Source organism: Giraffa tippelskirchi, chromosome 3 (assembly GCF_054371585.1).
Source record: "Giraffa tippelskirchi isolate mGirTip1 chromosome 3, T2T-mGirTip1v1.2.pri, whole genome shotgun sequence".
NCBI lineage: Eukaryota > Metazoa > Chordata > Mammalia > Artiodactyla > Giraffidae > Giraffa > Giraffa tippelskirchi.
This window is the reverse complement of record NC_137277.1, coordinates 65174819-65200593: the sequence shown is the minus strand read 5'-3', so window position 1 is coordinate 65200593 and position 25775 is coordinate 65174819. Positions and strand designations below refer to the sequence as shown.

The following is a 25775-nucleotide window of genomic DNA, read 5'->3' as shown; positions in this document are numbered from 1 at the left end:
ACAGTTTATTGTGATCCACAAGGTCAAAGGCTTTGGCGTAGTCAATAAAGCAGAAATAAATATTTTTCTGGAACTCTCTTGCTTTTTCGATGATCCAGCAGATGTTGGCAACTTGATCTCTGGTTCCCCTGCCTTTCCTAAAACCAGCTTGAACATCTGGAAGTTCACGGTTCACGTATTGCTGAAGCCTGCCTTGGAGAATTTTGAGCATTACTTTACTAGCATGTGAGATGAGTGCAATTGTGCGATAGTTTGAGCTTTCTTCAGCATTGCCTTTCTTTGGGATTGGAATGAAAACTGACCTTTTCCAATCCTGTGGCCACTGCTGAGTTTTCCAGATTTGCTGGCATATTGAGTGCAGCACTTTCACAGCATTATCTTTCAGGATTTGAAATATTTGAGCTTTATTAGAAAACTACAAAATTCTGTAATGTAATTTCTTTCAATAAAAAATAAATTAAAAAAAAAGTCAAATGACGTGCTGCCCACAAAAGACTTGTATTAGCTTTAAGGAGTCACCTACACTAAAATGAAGGGGTGGAAAAGGATATTTCAGGGAATTTGAAGTTAAAATAAAGCAGAAGAAGTATATACATAAACCATACAAAATAGACTTATAGATAAAAATGGTCAAAAAATAAATAATCATGGTAACAAGAGACAAAGAAAGTCATTATATAATGATAAGGATTAAATTCATAAAGTGTATAAAACAATCATAAGTATTTATGTACTCAACATCAGCTCACCTAAATTAGAAATAAAATACAACAAAACTAAAAGAAAAAATAAACAGCAACATAGTAACAATTGAGGACTTTAAAATTTTATGCTCAACAGAGAAAAAAGGAAACAATAGATCTAAACAACACCATAGAACAAATGAACTTAATAGGCATATACTGCTTTTGGATTACTGTTGTTACAACAGCAGTAGAAAAAAACATTCTTCTCAAATGTACATGAAATGTTTCCTAGAATATATTGTATGTTAGGCAACAAAATAAGTGTCATCAAATCCAAGAAGATAGAAATTATATCAGATATCTTTTCTGAACACAAAGTTATGAAACTATATATCAAGAAGAGGAAGAAAGAGGAAAATTTCACAAATGCCTTGACATTTAAAAGCATACACCTAAACAATTGTAAAATTAACTAAATAAGAAGGTCATTAGACTGAGATGGTCAGAAGTAAACCTATGATTCTATAGTAATCCATGACAAAGGAGGCAAGAACCTACAATAGGGAAAAGACAACCTCTTTTTATAAATAATATTGGGAAAATTGGACAGCTACACGAAAAAGAATCAAACTGGACTATTTTCTCACATGGTATGCAAAGGTAAACTCAAAAGGATGTAAAGACTTAAGTGTAAGACCAGAAATCATAAAACTCAGAAGAAAACACAAGCAGTACATTCTTGGCCATTGGTCTTATTGATATTTTACTATATCTGTCACCTCAGGCAAGAGAAACAAAAGCAAAAATAAACAAATTGGATTGTATCAAACTAAAATCTCTTGCACAGTGAAGGAAACTACAAAATGCAAAAGCCACCTATCAAATAGATGAAGATATTTGCAAATTATATGTCTGATAAAAGGTTCATATCCAGAATATATAAAGAACTCATACAACAGCATCAAGAAAAACCAAACCCAATTAAAAAGTAGGCAGAGGATTTGAATAGGCAGTTTTCCAAAGAAGATTTAGAGGTGGCCAAAATGCATATAAAAAGATGCACATCACTCGTTAGCAACACAGTGCAGTTGAGTCACTCAGTCGTGTCCAACATTTTGCAACTCCATGAACTGCAGCATGCCAGGCTTCCCTGTCCATCACCAACACCTGGAGATTGCTCAAACTCATGTCCATCGAGTCGGTGATCCCTTCCAACCATTTCTTCCTCTGTCATCCTCTTCTCCTCCTGCCTTCACACTTTACCAGCATCAAGGTCTTTTCCAATAAATCAGTTCTTCACATCAGGTGGCCAAAGTATTGCAGTTTAACTTCAGCAACAGTCCATCCAATGAATATTCAGGACTGATTTCCTTTAGGATTGACTGGTTTGATCTCTTTGCAGTCCAAGGGACTCTCAGAAGCCTTCTCCAACACAACAGTTCAAAAGCATCAATTCTTCAGTGCTCAGCTTTCTTTATAGCCCAACTCTCACATCCATACATGACTACTGGAAAAACCATAGCTTTGACTAGATGGACTTTTGTAGGTAAAGTAACATCTCTGCTTTTTACTATGCTATCTAGGTTTGTTATAGCTTTTTTTCCAAGGAGCAAGTGTCTTTTAATTTCATGGCTGCAGCCACCATCTGCAATGATTTTGGAGCCCAAGAAAATAAAGTCTCTCACTGTCTGCATTGTTTTCCCATCTATTTACCATGAAGTAATGGGACCAGATGCCATGATCTTAGTTTTCTGAATGTTGAGTTCTAAGCCAACTTGTTCACTCTCCTCTTTCACTTTCATCAAGAGGCTCTTCAGTTCTTCGTCACTTTCTGCCATAAGGGTGGTGTCATCTGCGTATCTGAGGTTATTGATATTCCTACCAAAAACCTTGACTCCAGCTTGTGCTTCATCTAGCCCAGCTTTTCTCATGATGTACTCTGCATAGAAGTTAAACAAGCAGGGTGACAAAACACAGCTTTGAAATACTCCTTTCCCAATTTGGAACCAGTCTGTTGTTTTATGTCCAGTTCTAACTGTGGCTTCTTGACCTGCATACAGATTTCTCAAGAGGCAGGTAAGGTGGTCTGGTATGCCCATCTTTGAAGAATTTCCCACAGTTTGTTGTGACCCACGCAGTCAAGGGCTTTGGCATAATCATTAAGCAGAAGTAGATGTTTTTCTGGAACTCTCTTACTTTTTTGATGATCCAATGGATGTTGGCAATTTGATCTCTGGTTCCTCTGCCTTTTCTAAATCCAGCTTGAACATCTGGAAGTTCATAGTTCATGTACTGTTGTAGCCTGGCTTGGAGAATTTTGAGCATTATTTTGCTAGTGTGTGAGATGAGAGCAATTATGTGGTAGTTTGAACACTCTTTGGCATTGCCCTTCTTTGGGATTGGAATGAAAACTGACCTTTTCCAGTCATATGGCCAGTGCTGAGTTTTCCAAATTTGCTAGCATAATGAGTGCGGCACTTTCACAGCATCATCTTTTAGGATTTGAAATAAATCACTGGAAATTCCATCATCTCCACTAGTTTTTTCCATAGTGATTCTTCCTAAGGCCCACTTGCCTCCACATTCCAGGTTTTCTGGCTCTAGGTGAGTGATCACACCATCGTGGTTATCTGGGTCATGAAGATCTTTTTTGTATAGTTCTTCTGTGTATTCTTGCCATCTCTTAGTATCTTCTGCTTCTGTTATGTCTTGACCATTTCTGTTCTTTATTGTGCCCATCTTTGCATAAAATGTTCCCTTGGTATCTCTAACTTTCTTGAAGAGATCTCTAGTCTTTCTCATTCTATTGTTTTTTCTATTTCTTTGCATTGATCACTGAGGAGGGTCATTCTTATCTCTCCTTGCTATTCTTTGGAACTCTGCATTCAGATGAATATATCTTTACTTTTGTCCTTTGCCTTTCACTTCTCTTCTCTTCTCAGCTATTTTTAAGGCCTCCTCAGACAACCATTTTGCCTTTTTGCAGTTTTTTTTTCCTTGGGGACGGTCTTGATCACTGCCTTCTGTATAATGTCATGAACCTCCATCCATAGTTCTTCAGGCACTCTGTCTATCAGATTTAATCCTATGAATCTATTTGTCATTTCCACTGTATAATCGTAAGGGATTTTATTTAGGTCATACCTGAATGGTCTAGTGGTTTTCCTTACTTTCTTCAATTTAAGTCTGAATTTGGCAATAAGGAGTTCATGATCTGATCCACAGTTAGCTCTTGGTCTTGTTTTTGCTGACTGTATAGAGCACTCCATCTTCGACTGCAAAGAATATAATGTAATCAATCTGATTTCTGTATTGACTATCTGGTGATGTCCATGTGTAGAATTGTCTGTTGTGTTGTTAGAAGAGGGTGTTTGCTATGACCAGTGCTTTCTCTTGGCAAAACTATGCTAGCCTTTGCTCTGCTTCATTTTGTACTCCAAGGCCAAACTTGCCTGTTAAACCAGGTGTCTCTTGACTTCCTACTTTTGCATTTCAGTCCCCTATGATAAAAAGGACATCTTTTTTTTTTTTTCTTTTTTGGTGTTAGTTCTAAAAGGTCTTGTAGGTCTTCATAGAACCATTCAACTTCAGCTTCTTCAGCATTACTGGTTGGGGCACAGACTTGGATTACTGTGATATCGAATGGTTTGCCTTGGAAATTAACAAAGATCATTCTGTCATTTCTGAGACTGCATCCAAGTACTGCATTTTGGACTCTTTTGTTGACTATGAGAGCTAGCTCATTTCTTCTAAGGGATTCTTGCCCACAGTATAGATATAATGGTCATCTAAATTAAATTCACCCATTCTGGTCCATGTTAGTTCACTGATTCTTAAACTGTCGATGTTCACTCTTGCCATCTCCTGTTTGACCACTTCCAATTTACCTTGATTCATAGACCAACATTCCAGGTTCCTATGCAATATTGTTCTTTACAGCATCGGATACTTCCATCACCAAACACCTCCACAACTGGGCATGGTTTATGCTTTGGCTCCGTCTCTTCATTCTTTCTGGAGTTATTTCTCCACTCTTCTCGAGTAGCATATTGGACATCTACCAACCTGGGGAGTTCTTCTTCCAGTGTCATATCTTTTTGCCTTTTCATACTGTTCATGGGGTTCTCAAGGCAAGAATGCTGAAGTGCTGAAGTGGTTTGCCATTCCCTTCTCCAGTGGACCACATTTTGTCAGAACTCTCTGCCATGACCCATCTGTCTTTGGCGGCCCTACACAGCATGGCTCACAGTTTCATTGAGTTATACAAGGCTGGTGGCTCAGTGGTAAAGGATCTGTCTGCCAATGCAGGAGACATGGGTTCGATCACTGGGTCAGGAAGATCCCCTGGGATCTTGCCTGGGAAATCCCATGGACCAAGGAGCCTGTTGGGCCACAATCCATAGGATCACAAAAGAATTGGACACCCCTTAGCGACTAAACAACAACAATAATTAGCAATGTTGAGCGTCTTTTCATGTACCTGTTGGCCATTGAATCTCTTCTTTGATGAAATGTCTATTTAGGTCTTTGCCCATTTTTTGAATAGGTTGTTTTTTTGATATTGAGCTGTATGAGTTGTTTGCATACTTGAGAAATTAATTCCTTGTTTGTCACATGATTTGCAAGGTTTTTTTCCCACTCCATAAATTGTCTTTTTGTTTTGTTTATGGTTTCCTGTGTTGTGCAAAAACTTATAAGTTTGATTAAGTCCATTTGCCTATTTTTGTTTTATTTCTTTTGCCTTGAGTGATTGACCTAAGAAAGCATTGGTACAATTTATGTCAGAAAATGTTTTGCCTATATTCACCTTTAAAAATGTTATGATGTCATGTCTTACGTGTAAGTCTCTAAGCCATTTTCAGTTTATTTTTGTGTATGGTGTGAGGGAGTGTTCTAATTCCACTTATTTGCATGCAGCTGTGCAGCTTTCCCAACACCACTTGCTAAAAAGACTGTGTTTTCTCCATTGTATATTCTTGCCTCCTTTGTTGAAGATTAATTGACCATAGGTGTGCTTGAGGACACTCTTTGTTTGTTAGTTTTTCTGCACCGGGTCTTAGTTGCAGCACATGAGATCTTTGTTGTGTCATGTGGTATCTTTCATTGCAGCATACAGACTTTCTAGTTTTGGCACCTGGCTCCAGAGCATGTGTGCTCAGTAGTTGCAGTGTGATCTTAGTTGCTATGTGAGATCTTAGTTTCCTGACCAGGGATCAAACCCACTTTCCCTGCTTTGCTATGTGCTTAGTTGCTATGTGAGATTTTAGTTCCCTGACCAGGGATCAAACCCACATTCCCTGCATTGCTAGGCATATTCTTAACTACTGGACCACCAGGGAAGTCCTGAGGAAACTCTTATAAACTGAAGCAAGTGTCTAAAAATCTGATCTTCATCAAAAACGAGTCAGCATCTACTTGTACTAAAAAAAAAAAAAAAAAACCTGGGCATGGAGTTTTGTCAGTGTCCTTCAGCTCAGCTCATAGCCCCAACCAGAGAGCAAGATTCAATTGGATGTAGAGAACACCTTGCTGATGTCTTTAGACATCACATTATTCACCACTGGAGAGAAAGATCTCATTTCATGCAAGCTGGGAATTTGGCTCTGCCCTGAGAAAGACAGTCCCTTTGATTCAGTAGGTAGAGAAAAGACAGATGTTCTGTCTAGGTGGGAGCATGAGCTGAAGAAAAATCTACCTCACTGCAGTCAGGACACCTTACGTTGTGAAAACCAAGTGCCATCATGCATTTGAGCCCTCATTTCTCACAGCAACACTATGGTGGAGGCCAGTGAGCTGTTTACCAAACCCTTTCCCTTCCCTCCTGGGCACAAATAAGAAATACATTTCCCAGAAGCCTTTGTAGTTTATGCTGTGTGACATGGAATGTGAATGGAGGTGATGTGTGCTCTTCTCCACTGTCTGCAGCCAGATGTCAATGCCAAGGGCATCCCAGGAGCTGAGTCCAGCCTGGGTCAGTGGATAATGACACAAAGTGCCATCCACCCTTACCCTCCATGAATTGACTGAACTTTATATTAGCAAAGAACACAGTGCTAAAGAGTTTAGCCAAGCCACCCAGAAGCTGAGGTTTACCTATTGTAACAGCAGGTTTTATCTTAACTGATAAAAACTGAGTGACACCCAGGATCATATTCAGCCATAAGCCAAAGAAAACTCAAATCACAGTAGCTTAAACATAAAGGGTTACTTATTTCTAACAATAAATCCCAAAGGAGGAAGTCCTAGGCAGGTGCATGCCCCCACTTCTGGCCATAAATAGCTATTCCTCTGGCCACATCTTTGTCTGCTAACAAGAGGGAAGCAGAGAAAGAATACCCCCAGGTCATAAAAGCAAAAGCTTTACTGGAAACCATCAGATTGTAACTCCAGCAAGACTGCATCACCTGGCAGTAGGAGTTGCACAAGAGTTAGGGAAGTGAGGGTTTTATTCAGGCATATTAACAAAACCAAGATTCTGTTACAAAGGAAGAAGGGTAACAGATACTAGAAACACAAATAGCTACGTCTGCCACCTTAGACAACATAAAGAAGAATTACTCTTGAAGAGCAGCCCAGGCCTGGTGTTGACACCCTGTGTCATGGTTGTCATTTGTAAGGACTGAGCATCTGGCAGATCTGTGGGGGCCTGGCCTGAAAGGGCATACATGTGAGTTTTTTGAATGCATGAAACATATCACACTTGGCTGATTCATGTCAATGTATGGCAAAATCCACTACAATATTGTAAAGTAATTAGCCCCCAACTAAAATAAATACATTTATTAAAAAAAAAAAAAAAAAAGAAACATATCACACTTTCATTCCATCCTCAAGTTTCCATCTGCAGGTGCTGCATGCCTACCACAGAGCATGAAAACAAAGTTTGAGGTCACCTCTATACATTCAAAACATCTCAATAATTACCAGGGTACCAAGCAGTTGGCCATACCTCTTGGGGACCCTCTTTCCCTATGAGTTTTCTAAGAAGCCATGAACAACTCAGCTGTACCACAAATTCTAAAGCTTTCTGGACCACATCCACGTTCAGATTACCTAACTGGTTTCCAAGTATTAATCACACAAGCCAACACCAAGAGCAAGGCTGAGAGCAAGGCAGCCATCAGGATAATAGTGAAGATGGCCTCCTAGGCTCTGCCCCCATTTCAGGCTTCCAAACCTGGTTGAAGTTCCAGGGTATGGGGAAACAAGGGAGGAAAGAAGATTCAAATTGGATGTATTAGGAGTTTACTATTACAGAGGAACTAAGAGGTATTTTGAAGACTGTCCAAAATACTCAGAGAGGATATTGAAGGGGGTGGTGGGAAAATGAATAAATGTGATGTTTGCTTTGATTTTATGAAGTATGCTAAGACACTGAAATAGCCAAACTGAATTTACTTATAAATATCTTTCTAGAATCAAAGTAAGGTTATTAGGTCAAAAAAAATTCTCAAACCAAAAAATATAACCAATAGAATTATATGAAGTCTTCCTCATTTATATTCCCAAATTCATTCTTTAATTTTAAATGTTTCAATTCCACAGAGTTCAAAAGCTTGAAGAAACTCCATTAAAAGGAGAATTTTTCCAAAATATCTCTACTGGGAAAATTCCAATGAGGTTTGATGCTCATACCTCATCCTTTACAACAGAACAGAGGACTTCCCAAGAAAGATGTCTCTTAAGACTTCGGTTTATTCTTGAGGTATGTGCATCCTCCAAGTATGTGAAGTGTGGATTCAGGCTTCTTTTATACTAAAAGGGGAGGGGATGTGGTTGGTTGTTCAAACTACTTGGTGTCAGAATCCTTTGTTCTTGCTGCTGTCCATGTGGGTCAGGTCATGAATGTTCCTTGAACCTCCAACAAGACAAGTGTTATTCTCTGTTCCTCAACTTTTTATCACTATATGAATGGAAAAGTCTTACACTTTTAAAGGCCAGAGCCTTAAAAATGAGCTACCCTGTATATTTCAGGCTATAGACAACATTCTTAATTTGTAACAAAAACAATAGCATACAAAGTTAGAGTAAAAGAAACATGTTGTAAGGAATCAGATTTGTTTTTCCCTATTACATGGGCTACCCAAGTGGCACTAGTGATAAAGAATTCACTTGCCATTGGAGGAGATAAGAGACACAAGTTCGATCCCTGGGTCAGGATGCTCCCCTGAGTAGGAAATGGCACCCCACTCCAGTATTCCCTTATGGCTCAGTTGGTAAAGAATCCACCTACAATGAGGGAGACCTGGGTTCGATCCCTGGGTTGGGAAGGTCCCCGGGAGAAAGGAAAGGCTACCCACTCCAGTATTCTGGCCTGGAGAATTCCATGGACTATGTAGTCCATGGGGTCGCAAAGAGTCAGACATGACTGAGTGACTATGACTTTCCAGTAGTCTTGCCTGAAAAATTTCATGGGCAGAGGAGCCTGGCAGGCTACAGTCCTTGGGGCTGCAAAGAATCAAACACAACTGAGCACATTACATGTGTACATGAGCACATACACTTGTGTGCACACGTGTGCACATACACACACACCTCTCAGTTAAACAATTCAAATACGACACTAAAATTATCAGAGTATTAACTGCTGTCTATTTACCTGTTATGGTAAGCAGTCCCCCTCATTTCACCACATATTAAGTATTACGAGTTGTCTCCAAGCTGTCTCTTTTACCAAGTAAGTTTAATACCAACTGGAAAAGGGGAAGCTACACACATACACAGAATTTCTTTAAGAATATTGTTACAATTATCTCACTTTGGGAAAAGAGAATGAGACTCAAGAGAAAGTTGAAAATGTTAAGATTGGATTTATTGTTTTGTGGAAAGGGAGCAGCAAAAACCCCATACTAATGAGCAGAAGCTTCCTTTTTTGGTTTGTGTTATTAAACTGTATTTCACTGCATAAGATAAAGCCGATAAAATGAAAATCCCACTTCTTTTGTTGCCACTCTGGGAGCACTGGAGCTTAACCTTGTGTCTGACCACAGTGATGAACACAGGGCAGAAGGATAGCCATGGCCTCAGACAAGCCTCAGACAGGTGCCCCTTGGTGCCTGACCAGGCTGCTGAGGCCCAGCCTGGCCACCTCACCCAGGGATGAAGGCACCATCAGTTGGAGATTAGGGGATCAGTGATTGGTGCCTTCTTTGTTCCCTGTGTGCCTAACAACTAGGTCTATACTTTGAGGACTCAGATCTTAGAGTAGTTAATAAAATCAGTCCACATGCAGGAGTTTAGAAAGGACTGTGTCCAGACATGAACATGCAGATAACACTTGCACAGCACAGACACACCTAAAGGAACAATAAGAGTTCTCCTCCTGCTCTCTCCAAGGCCATGACTTGGAGTACACCACCCTTGGGGACAGATGTCCCCAAAGCATCTAAAAGGAAAGCCATCCACTGTCTTCTGCCCCCACAAAGATGATCTTCACCCTCCTCCTAGGAAGAGATGTATCTCTGGAGCATCCATCCCATAGGATTCTACGCTTCATATTCTTCTATGCTCAAGTCCCTGACATTTGCATTTCTGTTTCCAAATTGCTTAAATACAGGACCTCTCTTATTTTCCCTTTCTTATTATCTTCCACACCCAGAGAAACTACAGTGAATGACTGATGAGTTAAATGCTTTTTGTCTCCAAACCTCACTTTGTTCCCTAGAAATCTTATTTCTCCTCTCACAAGGTTTATATTTTACAACCAGCACCCCACCCCTTGACCTTGCTGATTTCTGTAGTTCACTGCCATGTTTCTCACTGCCATTTATATAGATTTCCCTAGAATTTGAAAAGAAATTCATTTCTCCACTGATGGACCCAAGAAAAAAAATTATCCTTTCTGGAAAAAAGTGCCAAATCCAGACTTGAAGGCAGCCACCAACTGGCCAGTTCCTTCTCAGCAAATTGGGATCTGCCACCCAGGGAGGGTAACACTGTAATAGGGAAGAACAAATCTGACTCCATATTAGATCTTTTCCTTTTCCTTTAAACTTTATGTTCTGTTGCCTGTGCTTAGTCATGCTGGCTCTGCACTGTTTGTAAAAGAATGTTGCCTCTAGCCTGAAATATACAGGGTAGCTTAATCTCAAGAATCTGAACTTTAAAAGAGTCCATTCATATGAGATTTTTAAAAGTTACAGAACAGAGAATAACATTTGTCTTATTGGAGGTTTATACGAACATTGTGACTGACCTACGTAGACAGCTGAAAGAACAAAGGATTCCTACGCCAGTAAGTTTGCAATAACTTAACCACACCCCTCACTCGTGTTGCCTTTAAAATGCTGTACCCTTCAAGAAGTTCAGGCTTGTTGGGCACAAGCCACGTTTCTTCTTTTATGGCCTTGCAATAAACCTTTCTCTTCTCCAAACTGTAATGTTTCAGCTTGCTTGGCCTCACTGTGTGTCAGGCACATGAATTTGCATTCAGTAACAAAATCAGTGACTGCTATTCTGCACAGTTCACCTTGGCCAAGAGTTGGCATCTTTCTGGCAGGCAAGAAACATATACCTTGCTTGCTGCACCCAAGCTGTCGCATTTTTGAATATAAACAATTTCCTCAGGGAACAGGATCCCCACTGAATGCTAAGGGATACCCAACTTTACAACTGAGTTTATAATTTAAGTTTTTTATCATGAAAATAACTTAAATAGAAAAGAACATAAAACATACATTTACAATTCACCAAATAGTAAAATGAATACCCAACCACACCCAGCTAAAAACAAAGGACACTACAGCCATTCAGAAGTCCACAAGTCTTTTCCTGACCCTTGTCCCACATCAAAGGTGCTCATATGAATTTTATGATCGTCAATTCCTTGCTTGTGTTTCGTTTTTTCACTAAAAACTAAATATGAATGGGATATGAATCTCTAAACAATTTATCATATTTCATAACATCTAAAACTCTGTTGATTATGAAATGTGTCATTATTTATGCTCCTCTGTCCATGGAATTTTTCAGACAAGAATACTGGAGTGGGTTGCCATTTCCTCCTCCAGGGGATCTTCCCAACCCATGGATCAAACTTGTGTCTCCAGTGTCAACTGACACCTTCTTGAATAGAATTTTTATTTTATACTTATTGAAAGAACAGATGGCTTATATGAACATAGATTTTATCACATTTTATCCTGGTGCATACATTGAAAAGAAAAATTAAGCAAAATATATTGGCTAAAGTTGTCTTAAAACTTTTTTTATACTCAGATTCCACACCCATGTCACTTTTTGACTCAGGTTGTCCACCTTTGTTTTACCCATGTTACATCATCCTCTGTGCAAAAAGTGTGCTGGAAATTGGGAATTTCTTGTAATGGTGCTTCTTCACTGTCTCCTGGCTCTCTTGCAAATCACTGGCATTCATTCAACAAGCTTGCATGTCAGTCTTTTCATCGTGACCTTCACAGTAATTATCATAATAGTCACGAATATTTGACTTCTTTAGCCAATAGGTGGCATCATCTTCAAACTTGTAACTTCATCAAAACTCACACAGAGATGCTGCTAGTACCTCTGCTTGATATCTGATTGAGTCCCATTGCACAGCTGGCCATTTTGGCAGTTTCAGTTCAGTTCAGTTCAGTCGCTCAGTCGTGTCCAACTCTTTGCGACCCCATGAATTGCAGCATGCCAGGCCTCTCTGTCCATCACCAGCTCCCGGAGTCTACCCAAACCCATGTTCACTTTCTTTTGTGAGGCATTAACTTGAGTTATTTTCATTTATGCCATGATTTATGAGTCAGGAATTCTGACAGGGCTCAGCTGGGCTGTTCTGAGTAAGCTGTTCTGCTTACTTAGCAATGCTCAGCTGATAAATAGGTTTGTCTTGGAGGTACAAGACCAGTTCACTCACAGTGGGCCACCTTGGGGGGATGGCTGGAAGACCAGGCTCAACTGAGACTGTTGATCAAAGTGTCTACATATGGTCTCTTCAGCAAGTCGTCCTCAGGCTAGCTGGCCTTCTTACATGGTAGCTCAGGGCTCCTAAACAGAATGTTACAGGAACAAGTAGGTCAAGAGACATCAGATGAAATTTTAATCTTGATTATTGCTAGAGGCTCTGCTATTATTTTTTTCAAATTTTCTAAATAACTTTCTGCTCCCTGCAGATATTTCCAAGCATGTCTTTAATTTATTAAACAGAGTAAGCAGAGTTGTTTTATATTTTATGTCTGATGATTTTAATACCTGGGTCTTTGAGTCCATTGTTAATTTCTCAGAGTGATGGGATGATGCTCCTAATTTTCATTCATGGTATTGTATTTCCTTGTGTACCCTACTATCTTTGACTACATGTACTCATTATAGTTGAAAAATTGCTTCAGGACTAATTTTTGAAGTCCTGGATGAAAGTATCTTCCTCCAAAGAAAATTATAAATACCCCCTAAAATACCATTTCATGCCCCACAATATCTGCCTAACCCATAATATTTTATCTTCTTCTGCTTGGCTTTCCCTGGCATTTGGTTCTCTTGTGAGGACAGCAGGAGCCATCTTCTTCACCTCACATGCTTTGTGGTCAACAAACAAAAGCATGTGGTAGAGTCGGCCAGTTCCTCATTTCCCATGCAGATCTCAGATCTCCAACCATTTTCTAAATCCCTCATAACAACAACAAAAAAAAAACAAAGAAAACATTTGTTTCATTTGGATTAACAGCATTCAGCTAAATAATGCCCTAAATCTCAAGTGTTTTATCCCCTAGCTATATTGTGTGAGATTTTTCCACCCAGCCCACAATATTCTTTTCCATCAGAGACAGGAGGGAGAGGGCAGGACATAGCTGCTAGATACATGAAGAAGGGCACCACTGCTAGGATGCATTGAAAACCAGCTGGAACCTGCTGAAATCAAGTGACTGTGAGGATGGCCTGGTCCTTGATCTTTAGCTCATTATATCTTCATAATAATGCTACAAATCACTCCCCTTTACTCCATGACATGTCACAAGCCAACCATAAAAGACCGAAAAGTGGGCAATGACCCAATTCCTCTGAACCCCAACTCTTCCCCAAATAGCAAGAATATTCCTCCCACTCATTAGCATATGAAATCACTCAGCCCGTAAAAACCAACAACCCCAGGCCCTGGGGCCACTCTCACTTTCTGAGAAGGACCACGTTTGGTCTATGCATCTCTCTAAATAAACCTGCTGTCAGTTTACTTTGGCTCACTCTTGAATTCTCTCCTGCGGGAAGACAAGGAGCCTCACTTGGCAATCCTCGCTGGTGGGGCAAGTCCTGGGACCCAACATTTCCCTCTACCGCAACACACCCAACTTCTATTATCAACCAGAGTGACGTCAACATTTATTTACATAACCACCTTAAATTCACTGTGACCAAAAATGAGTCCTACAAACCTGCACCCTCATCCATTATTTCCATAAATGGTGAAAGTCACAACTATTCACCCCGCTGCCCCTTCCAAAAGTCTAGGCGCTTTCCTAGATGCTTCTGTTAAGGGAAACACTGACTGAAACCACCCACCCTGGCCAAGCACCACAGCAGCAATTTGCATGTTATTTGACTACAGGAGATTCTGGTAAAGAACACAGAACTAACAAGCCACCACCAACCAGAATTCAGGAAAGGTCTAAAGGAGAGAGGAGATGCCAGTCCATATGTCCTTCCAGAACCCATCTTGGATTGTCCTTCACCTTGACTTCATCTTGACTGAATACTGCATGTACCACTGAGTCAGAGTAATTGGCCAGAGACAACCCAAAAACTAATCCTATCATCGTAAGACCTGAAACTGCAAGCCACATGGCAGAGCAGTTCTCCTGGGTTCCCTTACCCTGCTCTCTGCCCAGGCACCCCTTCCCAATGAAGTCTAGCTTTGTCAGCACGTGTGTCTCCTCAAACAATTCATTTCCAAGTGTCACTCTTGGGTCCTGGAAGGGGTCTCCCTTCCTGTTATACTTCCTTCTGTCTCCTTAACCTTCTAGTCAGCACCAAGTACTTTCTTTATATTTATTCCATTTATCCCTGTTCCTGTCCTCACTGCCCAGCCTAAACGCAGCCTGCTCCACCCTGCAGGCTTCAACGGCTTCAGTGCCTCCACATCCCACCCCCACCCCCAGCCTCCACTGAGCCAGAATGAATTACAGAAATGAGGTGGTGAACTTGTAATGACTTTAGCAAGTCAGCAATTAGTCTCCCTTGTGATATTTTAGTTCCCATTAATGTTAGAAAACATTTTCTTTTTTTCATTTGCCTCATAGCATGACACACCCAAACACATATTTACTGTCAGTATAGATATTCCCATTAAGACCAGTGGCTAATTTAACAACTCATCTAAAAGCTGTGAGTTCCAGGGCTTGGGCTGGTTTTATGTTTGGGAGAACATAAGCCTCTAAAGTCCTCTGAGAACTGACTATTACATATGACACTTGCATTTTCCTGTGTGTCTCTCACATAGGCTCCATCAGTGAACAATATAAGTCAACATTAGGAATAAGAATGTGAGATGAATCAGACCAAAACTGAGAGTTTTCCTCTGCAGCTGTGAGGTGGTCATATTCACCCATCTGCTCAGGATCTAGCAACAGGGTGGCTGGGTTCCGGAGTTCACCCTTGCCTAGCATATCATAGGATTAGACAATAAGGCCTGCAGCCCATTGACAAGTGTCATAGGAATGTGGAAAACTCCAGTAAGGCCTAGATTCACATGAGGAAGTCAATGTCCCAGAATCACAACCAGGCACTTTTCAAGCAGAAGCACTGCTGGTATGACTCCTGAACAACCCAGTATCCAGAGCACATGCAGGTGAGACAGGAGGGGAAGGGGCAGGGCACAACCTTTAAAAGAATGGCGTAGCCATTGTGGATACAACATAAACTGGTTAGAACTTACTAGGTCCAAGATGGCAGAAGGTTTAGCTTCCAGTGGACCTTGAGCCTCATTTATATGATCATCATAATACATTAGCTAAATAACACACCTGCATGTGCCATGGACAGTTCTGAGGCCGACCATAAAAGGCCAAAAAGTGAACCGTGGCCCAAATCCTAGAAATCCCCACCCTTCCCCAAAATAGTCGTAATAATCCTCTCACTCCTTAACCTGTGGAATTATCCAGCCTACAAAAACTAATCCCCAGGACTTCGTTGGTGGCACAGTGGATAAGAATCCATCTGCCAGTGTAGGGAACACAGGTTTGATCCCTAGTCTGGGAAGAATTCACATGGTCCACATGCCACAGCTGCTACCCCTGCAATCTAGAGCCCAACAGCTGCAACTACTGAAGCCCATGCACCTGGAGACTAGGCTCCACCACAAGAGAAGCCACTGCAATGAGAAACCTGCGCAACACAACAAAGTTCACCACAACTAAAGAAAGCCCAAGCAAAGCAACGATGACCCAGGGCAGCCAAAATAAAAAGAAAGAAAGAAAATCCTTTAAAAAGACTAACCTCCCCCACACTTCAAGGGTGCTCTCTCTCTGCCTATGGAATGTGTAACTCTGATTTCATTTTACTCTGGTTCACTCCTGAATTCTTTCCTGTGTGAAGCCAAGGACCCTCACTTGGCAGCCCATCCCAGGGACTCACTAGGGTTAAGACATGACCATCCTCTTGTGCCCCATTTTCTAGCAATATCTTTATAGAGGAAGAGGATGAATGCAGTCTTCTCTCCTTCCTCACTTTTCCTTTGATTACAAAAATGTAGCCTACTTAGTTCTCAGGGAAGAGCCACCTTGCCTGCTTATATCCTTCACAAGCATCCTGTATTAATAAATCTACTTCTTACCTAACACTGCCTCTCACTGAATTCCTTCTGTGCTGAGACATAAACAACTTGAGCTTCATTAACTCTTGAGATGAGTTGTGTGGTTTCGGCTGGAAGATTATGGTGTGAGGTGTACAGATTCACAGGTAGACAAGTGGTTAATTTGGGTAAGCATAAATTTTGAGTAAGCATACCACCAACAGCCCCCTGTTCTTCTACTGAAAGATAGAACAGTTTGTCAATGAGGAGCTCCTAACACAAGTGTGAAAACAGTACTTGCAAAGTTGGAAACCTTTATTTCTTTGGGCCACAGTAAATAAGCATGAGCGATGCTTGCTGCACCACTTCTGTGAGCAGCTGAGCCTCTCAGAGAAGGCAGGGATCCTCAGCGTGGTGGAGTTGCTCCTCATGGTGGGTCATCTCATTTGTAAAATAGGTTGGCTTGGGGGTGGAACTGTTTTCCACTCAACAACTAGTAACAAATATCCCAAATACTTGACATCAGTGTGACAATACTGTAAATTATCTAGGACAGCTTATGTCCTTGAGAGGCTAAAATTTTAGTAAAGCTCAAGTATCTTCTTTACAGGCACAGAAAGTGTTAGCTATCAATGAGTCATAGTGAATTACTATAATAGCACAGACCCCCAAAGTAAAAGAATTATTTGAGTTCTCTTGTAAACACCTAGAGAATATATTAGACAAAGACTTGAATTCATGGTGATTCATCACTACAAATATTGAAAGTCTCCCTATGTAAACACAAAGAAACACCTTGATTCCTTTGCTAAAGGCAGACTGAGGCAAGCTGAATATAAGTCCATTATAGAAAAATATTTAGCCCACCTGAATAAAGACATTAGGTTAGTGGCATGGTTGGTACTTTAGGTGTCAGCGAAAACAAAAACATATGTATTTTTCTCATATCTTATATAAATCTATACAGTTGACCTTTATCAAATTTTTCTTCCTTTTTCACAGGTAATATGGGGTACTAGAAACATTACTTTGTCAGCAAAGGTCCGTCTAGTCAAGGCTATGGTTTTTCCAGTAGTCATGTATGGATGTGAGAGTTGGACTATAAAGAAAGCTGAGCACAGAAGAATTGATGCTTTTGAACTGTGGTGTTGGAGAAGACTCTTGAGAGTCCCTTGGACTGCAAGGAGATTCAACCAGTCCATCCTAAAGGAGATCAGTCCTGGGTGTTCGTTGGAAGGACTGATGTTGAAGCTGAAATTCCAATACTTTGGCCACCTGATGCGAAGAGCTGACTCATTTGAGAAGACCCTGACGCTGGGAAGGATTGGGGACAGGAGGAGAAGTGGACGACAGAGGATGAGATGGTTGGATGGTATCACCGACTCAATGGACATGGGTTTGGGTGGACTCCAGGAGTTGGTGATGGATAGGGAGGCCTGGCGTGCTGCGGTTCATGGGGTCAAAGAGTAGGACACGACTGAGTGACTGAACTGAACTGATGGGGTACTAGAAGCAAAATGTCCCTCTCTTATTAGTCCCTGTTTTTCTAATTCTCTAATTATAAGCTCTATTCCCTGTATTAGAGCTAGAGAGAAGATATTATTTCATAGATGACCATGATTTTTCTTTACTGTAAGCTACAACAGTGAAATTGATAAAGTGATGTATGTTTACTGAGCCAAAATCTTGAAGAAAGATTTTTTGGCAAACAGTCAGGGCCCTTTACCTGATTAAATGTGACCACAAACCCTCCAACAATGAATGAGACTTTGCCCCATGGAAAGGCTCATTCTCATCCTTGTCACCAAAATTTGAGGGCAAAAAAAGAAAGCAAGACCCAAAGGAACACACCAATTTTCATAATAGAGAATTAACTAATTCCATTACTTAGAAAAAAAAAAATCTCAAAGACGGTCAGGTAGCCAGCAAGTGTCTACAAACTATGGTGGATTTGGGGCTCTACTGATATAAATTGTAATCGAAGCTACAATTCTTATCCATCATCCCACTATTACTAAACAGACATTATTCCGTTTGTAGCCATAGTTACATTGAGCTTCCTTGGCTGTCCTGTTTGTCATAATTTCTTATGAGACTTACGTTGGTGTTCTATTCTCTGCCACTCCTCACAATTACCTCCCACGAATGCCTGACAGCTCATATGATCAGTGATGTCCTTCAACCTGCCTTAGTAAAGTAAGAGTGTCCCACCCTTCATCTCAATAATTAGTACCAGAATCTACCTAGCTGCTGAAGCCAAAATCCCAAGAGTCATCCCAGTTTTCTCTTTCCCAACCTCTTTGCCCACATCCAATCGATCAACTAGAACCAAAGGGCTATGAAGTCAAAACTTACCTCAAATTGTTCTTTCATTTCATCTTTACCTTCACCTTCAGCCACTATCACCAAACACCATTGCAGCTACGGGTCCACTGCCCTGTTTTATCTTCCTTCCATATAGTTCTACTTTTTCTCTCCCTAAGTCATCAACTGTATAAAAGATAAAATTTATCAAATCAATGTATTTTTTAAAATATGCCTTCTATCAGTCAGCACAGTGGCATCTTTGGTTTGAAAGGAGATTTTGCTACTTTAAATAAAAGTTTTAAATTACTATCATATACACACTGCTATATTTAAAGTGGATAACCAACAAGGATCTACTGTACAGCACAGAGAACTCAGCTCAATGTTATGTGGCCGCCTGGATGGGAGGGGAGTTTGGGGGAGAATGGATACATGTATACGCATGACTGAGTCCTCTTGCTGTCCACCTGAAACTATCACAACATTGTTAATTGGCTATACTCTAATACGAAATAAAATGTTTAAAAAAATAAAATAAATATATCCACCAAGGAAAAAACAAAACAAAATCACTGCCATAGGCAACCAGCAATGCAAGCATTCTGTTTATATGCAAAGTCAGCGCCTCTTGCCTGTGAATAAAGAAACATAAGATATACCACACACTTAAGTAGCTTTTCAAGTCATTTTAAATTCTTTTTTAAGTAACTCACATGATTTCACTCATATGTGGAATCTAAAAAACAAGCAAACAAAACAAAAACTCCTAGATCCAGAGATCAGATTAGTGGTTACAGAGAGGAAGGAGAATGGGAAAAAATGAGTGAAGATGATCAACTCTATGTATGGTGATGGATGATAACTAGACTTGTGGTGGTGATCACTGTGCAGTGTACACAGATGTCAAATTACAGTGCTATACACCTGAAACTTACATTTTAAAAAAGTAATTCAAATCAATCTTTTGCCACATGTGCAAGGCATCTCTGCAGAAACCTATCATCTATAAGAGCCAGTTTGACAACTGCTGGCTACAGGAAAAAGTAAGTTTCTTAGCCCAAATCATGCAAGATTCTCCCTGATTCACCCCTCCAACTTCCCAGGATGCTCCTTTACCTCAGCTCTCTCACTGCCTAAAACTAGAGTGAGGCACAAGGAATTGTCCACCCCAAATCCTTTCCCCTTTCTCTGGGGGTAGCAAATGACCCTGAAAGAGTAACATCTCTGGCTCTGTTCAGGCAAGGTTAAGTCATGTGGTACAGCCTGGCCAATCAGTTGTGAGCAGAAGCTCTGTCCTGAGGAAGAGGCCTGGATCTCTCCCAGACTCCTGCCCCTACCTCAGCCCCCACCGCTACCCCTACCCCAGGGATGGAGAGAGGACATGCCAAGAGCCAACAGAGTTATGGGGAGGCCCTGTGGGGCATTCCTTACGCCCTCCTGTGAGGTGGAGAAACATCCCTGTATAAACTGTTAGGTTTCCTCTATTCCTCAAGGCTGTCTGAACATTTCACCAAAAAATAATGACATTATACCAAAACACAGCATGGCCAGTGGACAAGGGGGCAGTCAATGACCGAATATGTGTGAAATTTTCTGGATTAAAAAAAAGTCAAGCCAATTACTTTCCAACAGGATGTCTTAAATACTTTCCTGTCCTAATACTAACCTGAAACCCCTAGGAAACTATCCATGGGGGCCGGTGCACAATTATTTCTTACTTTTTAATCATGAACTATTTTGAAAGAGATCCATCCAGGAGGAGCCCTTCCACAGAGCTCACTAGGAAAGAGGTGTCCAGGCAGTTTCTCCACAGGAACTCTGCTGGTCTGGCCTCCTGGGTCAGTACCTGCCTCCGATGACCACTTGGTTAACAGCTACTCAAGCTTCATACAGCCTCCCAGGAAGCTTCCTTAGCCTGGCACTGGAGCTGTAGTCACCTTGAGACTGACATAGGTGCTTGTTTAGGAGCTGTCCCACCAGCGAGGTCCCCTGAATCAGCCTTGGTCTCCAGCTTTCCTCAAACAGCCCCACTGTCCAGTCCAGGGCCAGCACTGTGCCTTCAGTGAACACTGAGACTTGTCAAATGGATAATAATGATTATTAGAATCACATAGGAAACTTTAAATTATGGTCAACATGTTTTATTTAAGAAGTAGTGAAATGTGCAATGCTGGCTGGAAAGAATTCTGTCAAGAAATTGGGAATTATACAACTTCGTAAAGTCCTGCACTGAAAGAAGAATTTGTGTGGACACTTCATTTCCTGGTAATGCCAAGGAAAAGAGGCCTTGATGAAGAAAGGAATCAACCTCTGAATAGGTGACTTGAGTTCTCAGAAATGTGATAACATTGTTTATTTTTAAGGTGAGTTTTGGAAATACATTTTGTACACACACACAGAGTTTCAACTGATAGGCAAGGGACATAAGTATTTCCTAATGGCCTTGCTTAAAAGGCCATTAAGACTCTAAATTACCTTGTGTCTCCTTCATTAAGAAGGTGCTTTAATTTTCCCTAGGTTATGAGATGCTCTCTGAAAATCAGTTCAAACAACAACTCCAATGAACATGGATTCATTTTTCAGCTTATTAATCTTATTCCAAAAAGATGTAAATTCTCCATCTGAAATATTTCCAAATTCCTTTCAATGTGGTATTTTGATATTCATTTGACATTACTTACCAGAGTGATCCAAAAGAAAATAATTTGCTTTTGTTTGAGTATGAAGGTAAGTTGCAAGTGTCCCACAGTTAAAATCCTTGAAGAAGTTTAATTACCTCAAATAAACGTTTAAGAGAAGTTGAATTGGGCCCTGGTGGGTGATCAATTTAAGAACAGCACTAATAACTGAGAAAGGAAAATAACATTTGCCTGTATGCTTGTCTTCCAAAGATCTATCAAAAGATAATGTTTTATGGCCTTTTAAAGTAACTTTGCAATGGAAGCAAGAGTGTCTAACACAGAAATCAATTGGTCTCCATCTCTTTTTAATGTATAATTAACAGGGAGTCAGCAAGCACTGCCCAAACAAAGTGAATTATCCAGAAAAGAACTGTAGCAATGGCCAAGGAGAAGTTTCTACAAAAGGTCCCCACTAGTGGATGGAGCCCAGAGTAGAGCACACCCAAATGCTTTCTGGCCAACTGTGATTCCTTGATGCTTCACAGTGTGAGGATAAACAGAAACACAAGGCAGCAATTTTAAATACAATTGTGTTCTCAATTACCACCCTTGACTTGAGGGGTCTGCCACTCTGAAGCCTCTTAGGAATCATTTTTGCTTTCTGCCACCATGGAGTTCAGAATAGCAAGAGAATCAGACAGAAAAAAATGCTATCACTGCACAACCTGTCAGAATGATTGTGAGGACATTCCAGACAGGAGACATCCCAAGATGTGGTTGAAATGACAGTGTGGCCAAGTCACCTTGCTGATTCTGGAAGAGACTCAAGGGTGCCACCATAACCAGTGTTCCAGACCCCACCTTCAGCCCTGCTCAAGGAAGCAATATTGGACTGCTTGTTGCCTGGGGGTAGTTGTTTTGTATACCTGAATGGGCACGTTCCCACAAAGATGGCCCATCAGTAAGTTATCAGTTACTCCCAAGCTGGACTTCTCATAAAGATCTGACACACAAGGAATGAGTATACTTACTAAAGTGATCAGAACAGTTCCTTCTGGAATTTGGTCTGAGAGTTCAGTTCAGAAGCAAGAGAACAAGAAGGAGTTACTGTAAGAAGGCAAGAGAGGCTCTTCCTATATGGAACTCCAATTCCAGTTCATAAACATCCCTGCCATAATTCCTCCTGAAATTAGGTTCTTTGCCCACATATAAGCTCACCTTCACCAGGACAACTGGAGCCATGTTTCTAGGAGTGGGAAACAAACTCTCGGCTTGGACTTTAGACAAGATGGAGATTTCCTTGCCTCAAATCCCACTCCCGTGGCACAGATGGAGAGATAAAGAGCTTACCATTCCTAGTCATCCTAAATCCTAATAGACAGACCCAGCATCCAGTGCACAAAGAATGGTAGGAAAGCAAACCCACCGTGCCAATCAGGTGATTAGGTCTGAGCCCTAAATATGGCCAGGCCAGAGACATGTGCAGAAGTAAAGAAGGCCAAGATCTAGCTCTGATGCCCCAGAAGGAAGATGTTGGCATCCAGCACCTCCAGACCATATAAGGAGTATATGGAATATGAGAAAACCTCAGGAGAATTCCAACTTGCCACAAGTATTCCTTATGTTCTATATGCCCTGACTTGCCAGAGATGGTCCAAGTTTATGTCTGTCATTCCAGCATAATTTTATTCTCAGAATTGTTCCAAATAAGGTGGTTAATTATATGGTCTCCCTACTTAGAGCGGATTTACAGGTTCTTGGAAGGAGTAGGAAATGTAATAATTGCTTATTGCTGCCTAACAAATTATCCCAAAACTTATCTACTTAAAACAACAAGCAAGGAATTCCATGGCTTCCCAGTGGTTAGAACTTTGAATTCCATCCCTGATCAGGGAACTAACCCTGCATGCAGTATGGTACAGACAAAAACAAACAAAGAAAAAGGCAAATATGAACGCACAGTTTTGCAGGTCAAGAATTCAGATATGGCTTATCTGGGCATCTCAGACTCAAGGTCTCTCTTGAGGTCACAGTTAAGCATAGGTTTCATCTTGTAGCCTCATCTGAATGCTCAGCTGTGGTAATGGGGTAGGGATGGTGGAGCAACCCAGTTCCAAGGTCATTCACAAGGTTGTTAGTGAGCTTCATGTCCTCTCAGACTACTGGGCTGAAGCCTCAGTTCCTTCCTGTGGTCTCTCCACAGGGTTGCTCACGAGGAAGCTGGCTTCCCCCCTGCAAGTGAGCTAAGACTGAGAAAGAGAAGGGCAGAGAGAGACAGAGAAGAGAGCCCAAGATAGCCACAGTTTTCCTATAACCTTATCTTGGGAGTGACTTCCTAACATTCTGCCATATTCTATTTTTTAGGAGTGGATCACTAGGTCCAGCTGACACACAAGGGGAGGAGATTTCATGAGGGCCCAGCACCAGGAGGCAAGTTATGGAGGCCAGGTAAGAAGCTTCCAGGGCTTCCCAGGTGGTGCAGTGGTACAGAATCTGCCTGATAATGCCAGAGAGGCTGGAAATGTGGGTTCAATCGCGGGGTTAGGAAGATCCCCTAGAGGAGGAAATGGCAACCCACTCCAGTATCCTTGCTTAGAGAATTCTATGGACAGAAGACCTTGGCGGGCTGCAGTCCATGGGGTCACAAAGAGTCAGACACAACTTAATGACTAAATGACAGCAAGAAGCTGCCAGCCACAGTGGGTCTAAGTCCTTTGGTCTTGCATTGTCCCCAGTGATGGTTCTCACCCATTTCTGTTCCACCTCATTGCTATCACTTCCAGAGCTCTAGGTTGAGGGAATCTCTCTGGAGATCACTATTGATGTGAGACACAAGCGGTGGACACCATCTGGCTACTGGAGAGACAGAGGTAGTGTGGCATCACCCTAGAGTGGAAACCAAACTTGGACCACTGGGTTCAAAGCCCCACTCCTCACAAGTACCTGTGTGACCTGACCTTGAGCACATTCCCTTTTCTCTGCCCGTCTGTCCATCTTGGTGGTTAATAGTGCCTATTTTTCAGAACCGTTGTGAAAATTAATGGGGCTACCACACTGAAGATGTTTAGTGGACTTTCTTGGTGCTCCAGTAGTTAAGAATCTGCCTGCCAGTGAAGGCAATATGGGTTCCATCTCTGATAGGGAATGATTCCACATTCTGCAGAGTAGCTAAGCCCACACACCACAACTACTGAAGCCTGCATACCTAGAGCCTGTGCTTTGCAACAAGAGAAGCCACTTCAAAGAGAGCGCTGCTCACCACAACTAGACAAAGCCCATGCGCAGCACAAAAGACCCAGTGTGGCCAAAAATAAATAAATAATTTTTTTTAAATGCTTAGGATTATCAGCTCATAGGAAATGCTCAGAGGATGGTTGTCATCCTCATCCTCATCATTATGGAGAACTGTGCCCCTAAGTTAGAAGAGCAGGGATCTGCACCCCTAACACATGGGTCTCAGCAAGGCCAATTTCCACATGAATATCTGCACTGCTCACAGTGGCTCCACATTTCCTCCCCAACCCAGATGACCTGTTCTCTGAGCCCTCGTCTCCAGGGAAATGGTCCTGGAAGCTAGCCCTCTGTCCAGGCCCCAATCCCTCTGCCAAGTTTCCTGAGATAAGCTTCCAGCTACCCCCCACCCAGCCTCTTTCTCCCCTTTCCTCCTCCCCTGCTCTCTCTAAACCCACAGTTCCCAGACCTGCAGTTTTTTCTCAGCTCTCACTATGTCTCTCCCCACCACAAAGATGTACACTCTTGACACCCAGCCCTGAGCTGACATCCCTTTCCAGTGTAGCATGCAAACATCACAAACAATCATCCAATCCTGAGAAGGCCCTTTCTCTTGCAACATTGACTCACTTCAAATCATTTGCCTGCATTTTATCAGTAGAAGGGTAGTTGCCACAAGAGTTCAACTGACAGATAAGAAAACTGAGTCAATTTGTGAGGGGAATTTGTAAAGCGAAGAAACATGTGCTCCAAACCCAGAAAACCACTCAAATCCTTGCCCTTCCTTTTACAGCCATATAGGCTGGAGCCCCGACCTTCCCTGCCTTTGCCCCATGGGAGACACACTTCATAGCTCTGTGGGAGGATTAACCAAGGCCATGCCACCAACACACACGCAAGCGCAGGCAGGTCCTGAGTGCTTCAACAGAGCCCCAGAGTGAGGGAAGACACATCAACACAGACAATGGGTACCTTGAGCTCCCTTGCAGGTAACATGGGATTGCTAGCATTAGAGCAGAGGCCAGAGGACCAAAAGCTGCCCAGCCCCAGGGCTGTGACCTTTGCCCGCTGGTAGTCTCTGATGAGCTCCCAGGGGAACAGCAGCTACCTGCCCTTGTGAACTCTGCAAGCCTCTCCTAGGCACAGGGCCAGTGTGCTTCCTGTTGCTTTTTTGATTTTAGTTTCATTTGGTATTTTATTCTA

At 41.6% G+C, this 25775-nt stretch overlaps 1 protein-coding gene across 16 annotated transcripts in view; it reads right to left on the bottom strand.

Annotated features, from left to right (window-relative positions):
- The window catches only part of PLEKHB2 (pleckstrin homology domain containing B2), a 294333-nt gene that overhangs the window by 135547 nt on the left and 133011 nt on the right, over positions 1-25775 (bottom strand). For 3 of the 16 annotated variants that reach the window (XR_014080346.1, XR_014080348.1, XR_014080347.1), the window contains 2 exons: positions 18769-18903; positions 10261-12680 (listed from right to left, as the gene is read on the bottom strand). The exons of 6 other annotated variants lie outside the window; for them this stretch is intronic. Coding sequence is in view for 3 of the 10 variants with exons in the window: in XM_081583161.1 (XP_081439287.1) it covers positions 18806-18903 (98 nt within the window). In the remaining 7 variants the exon portion in view is untranslated. Of the gene's footprint in view, positions 1-10260; positions 13292-18768; positions 18904-25775 lie in introns of those variants that run through there. 7 more of the 16 variants (XR_014080352.1, XR_014080351.1, XM_081583160.1 and 4 more) reach the window with 4 other exon arrangements.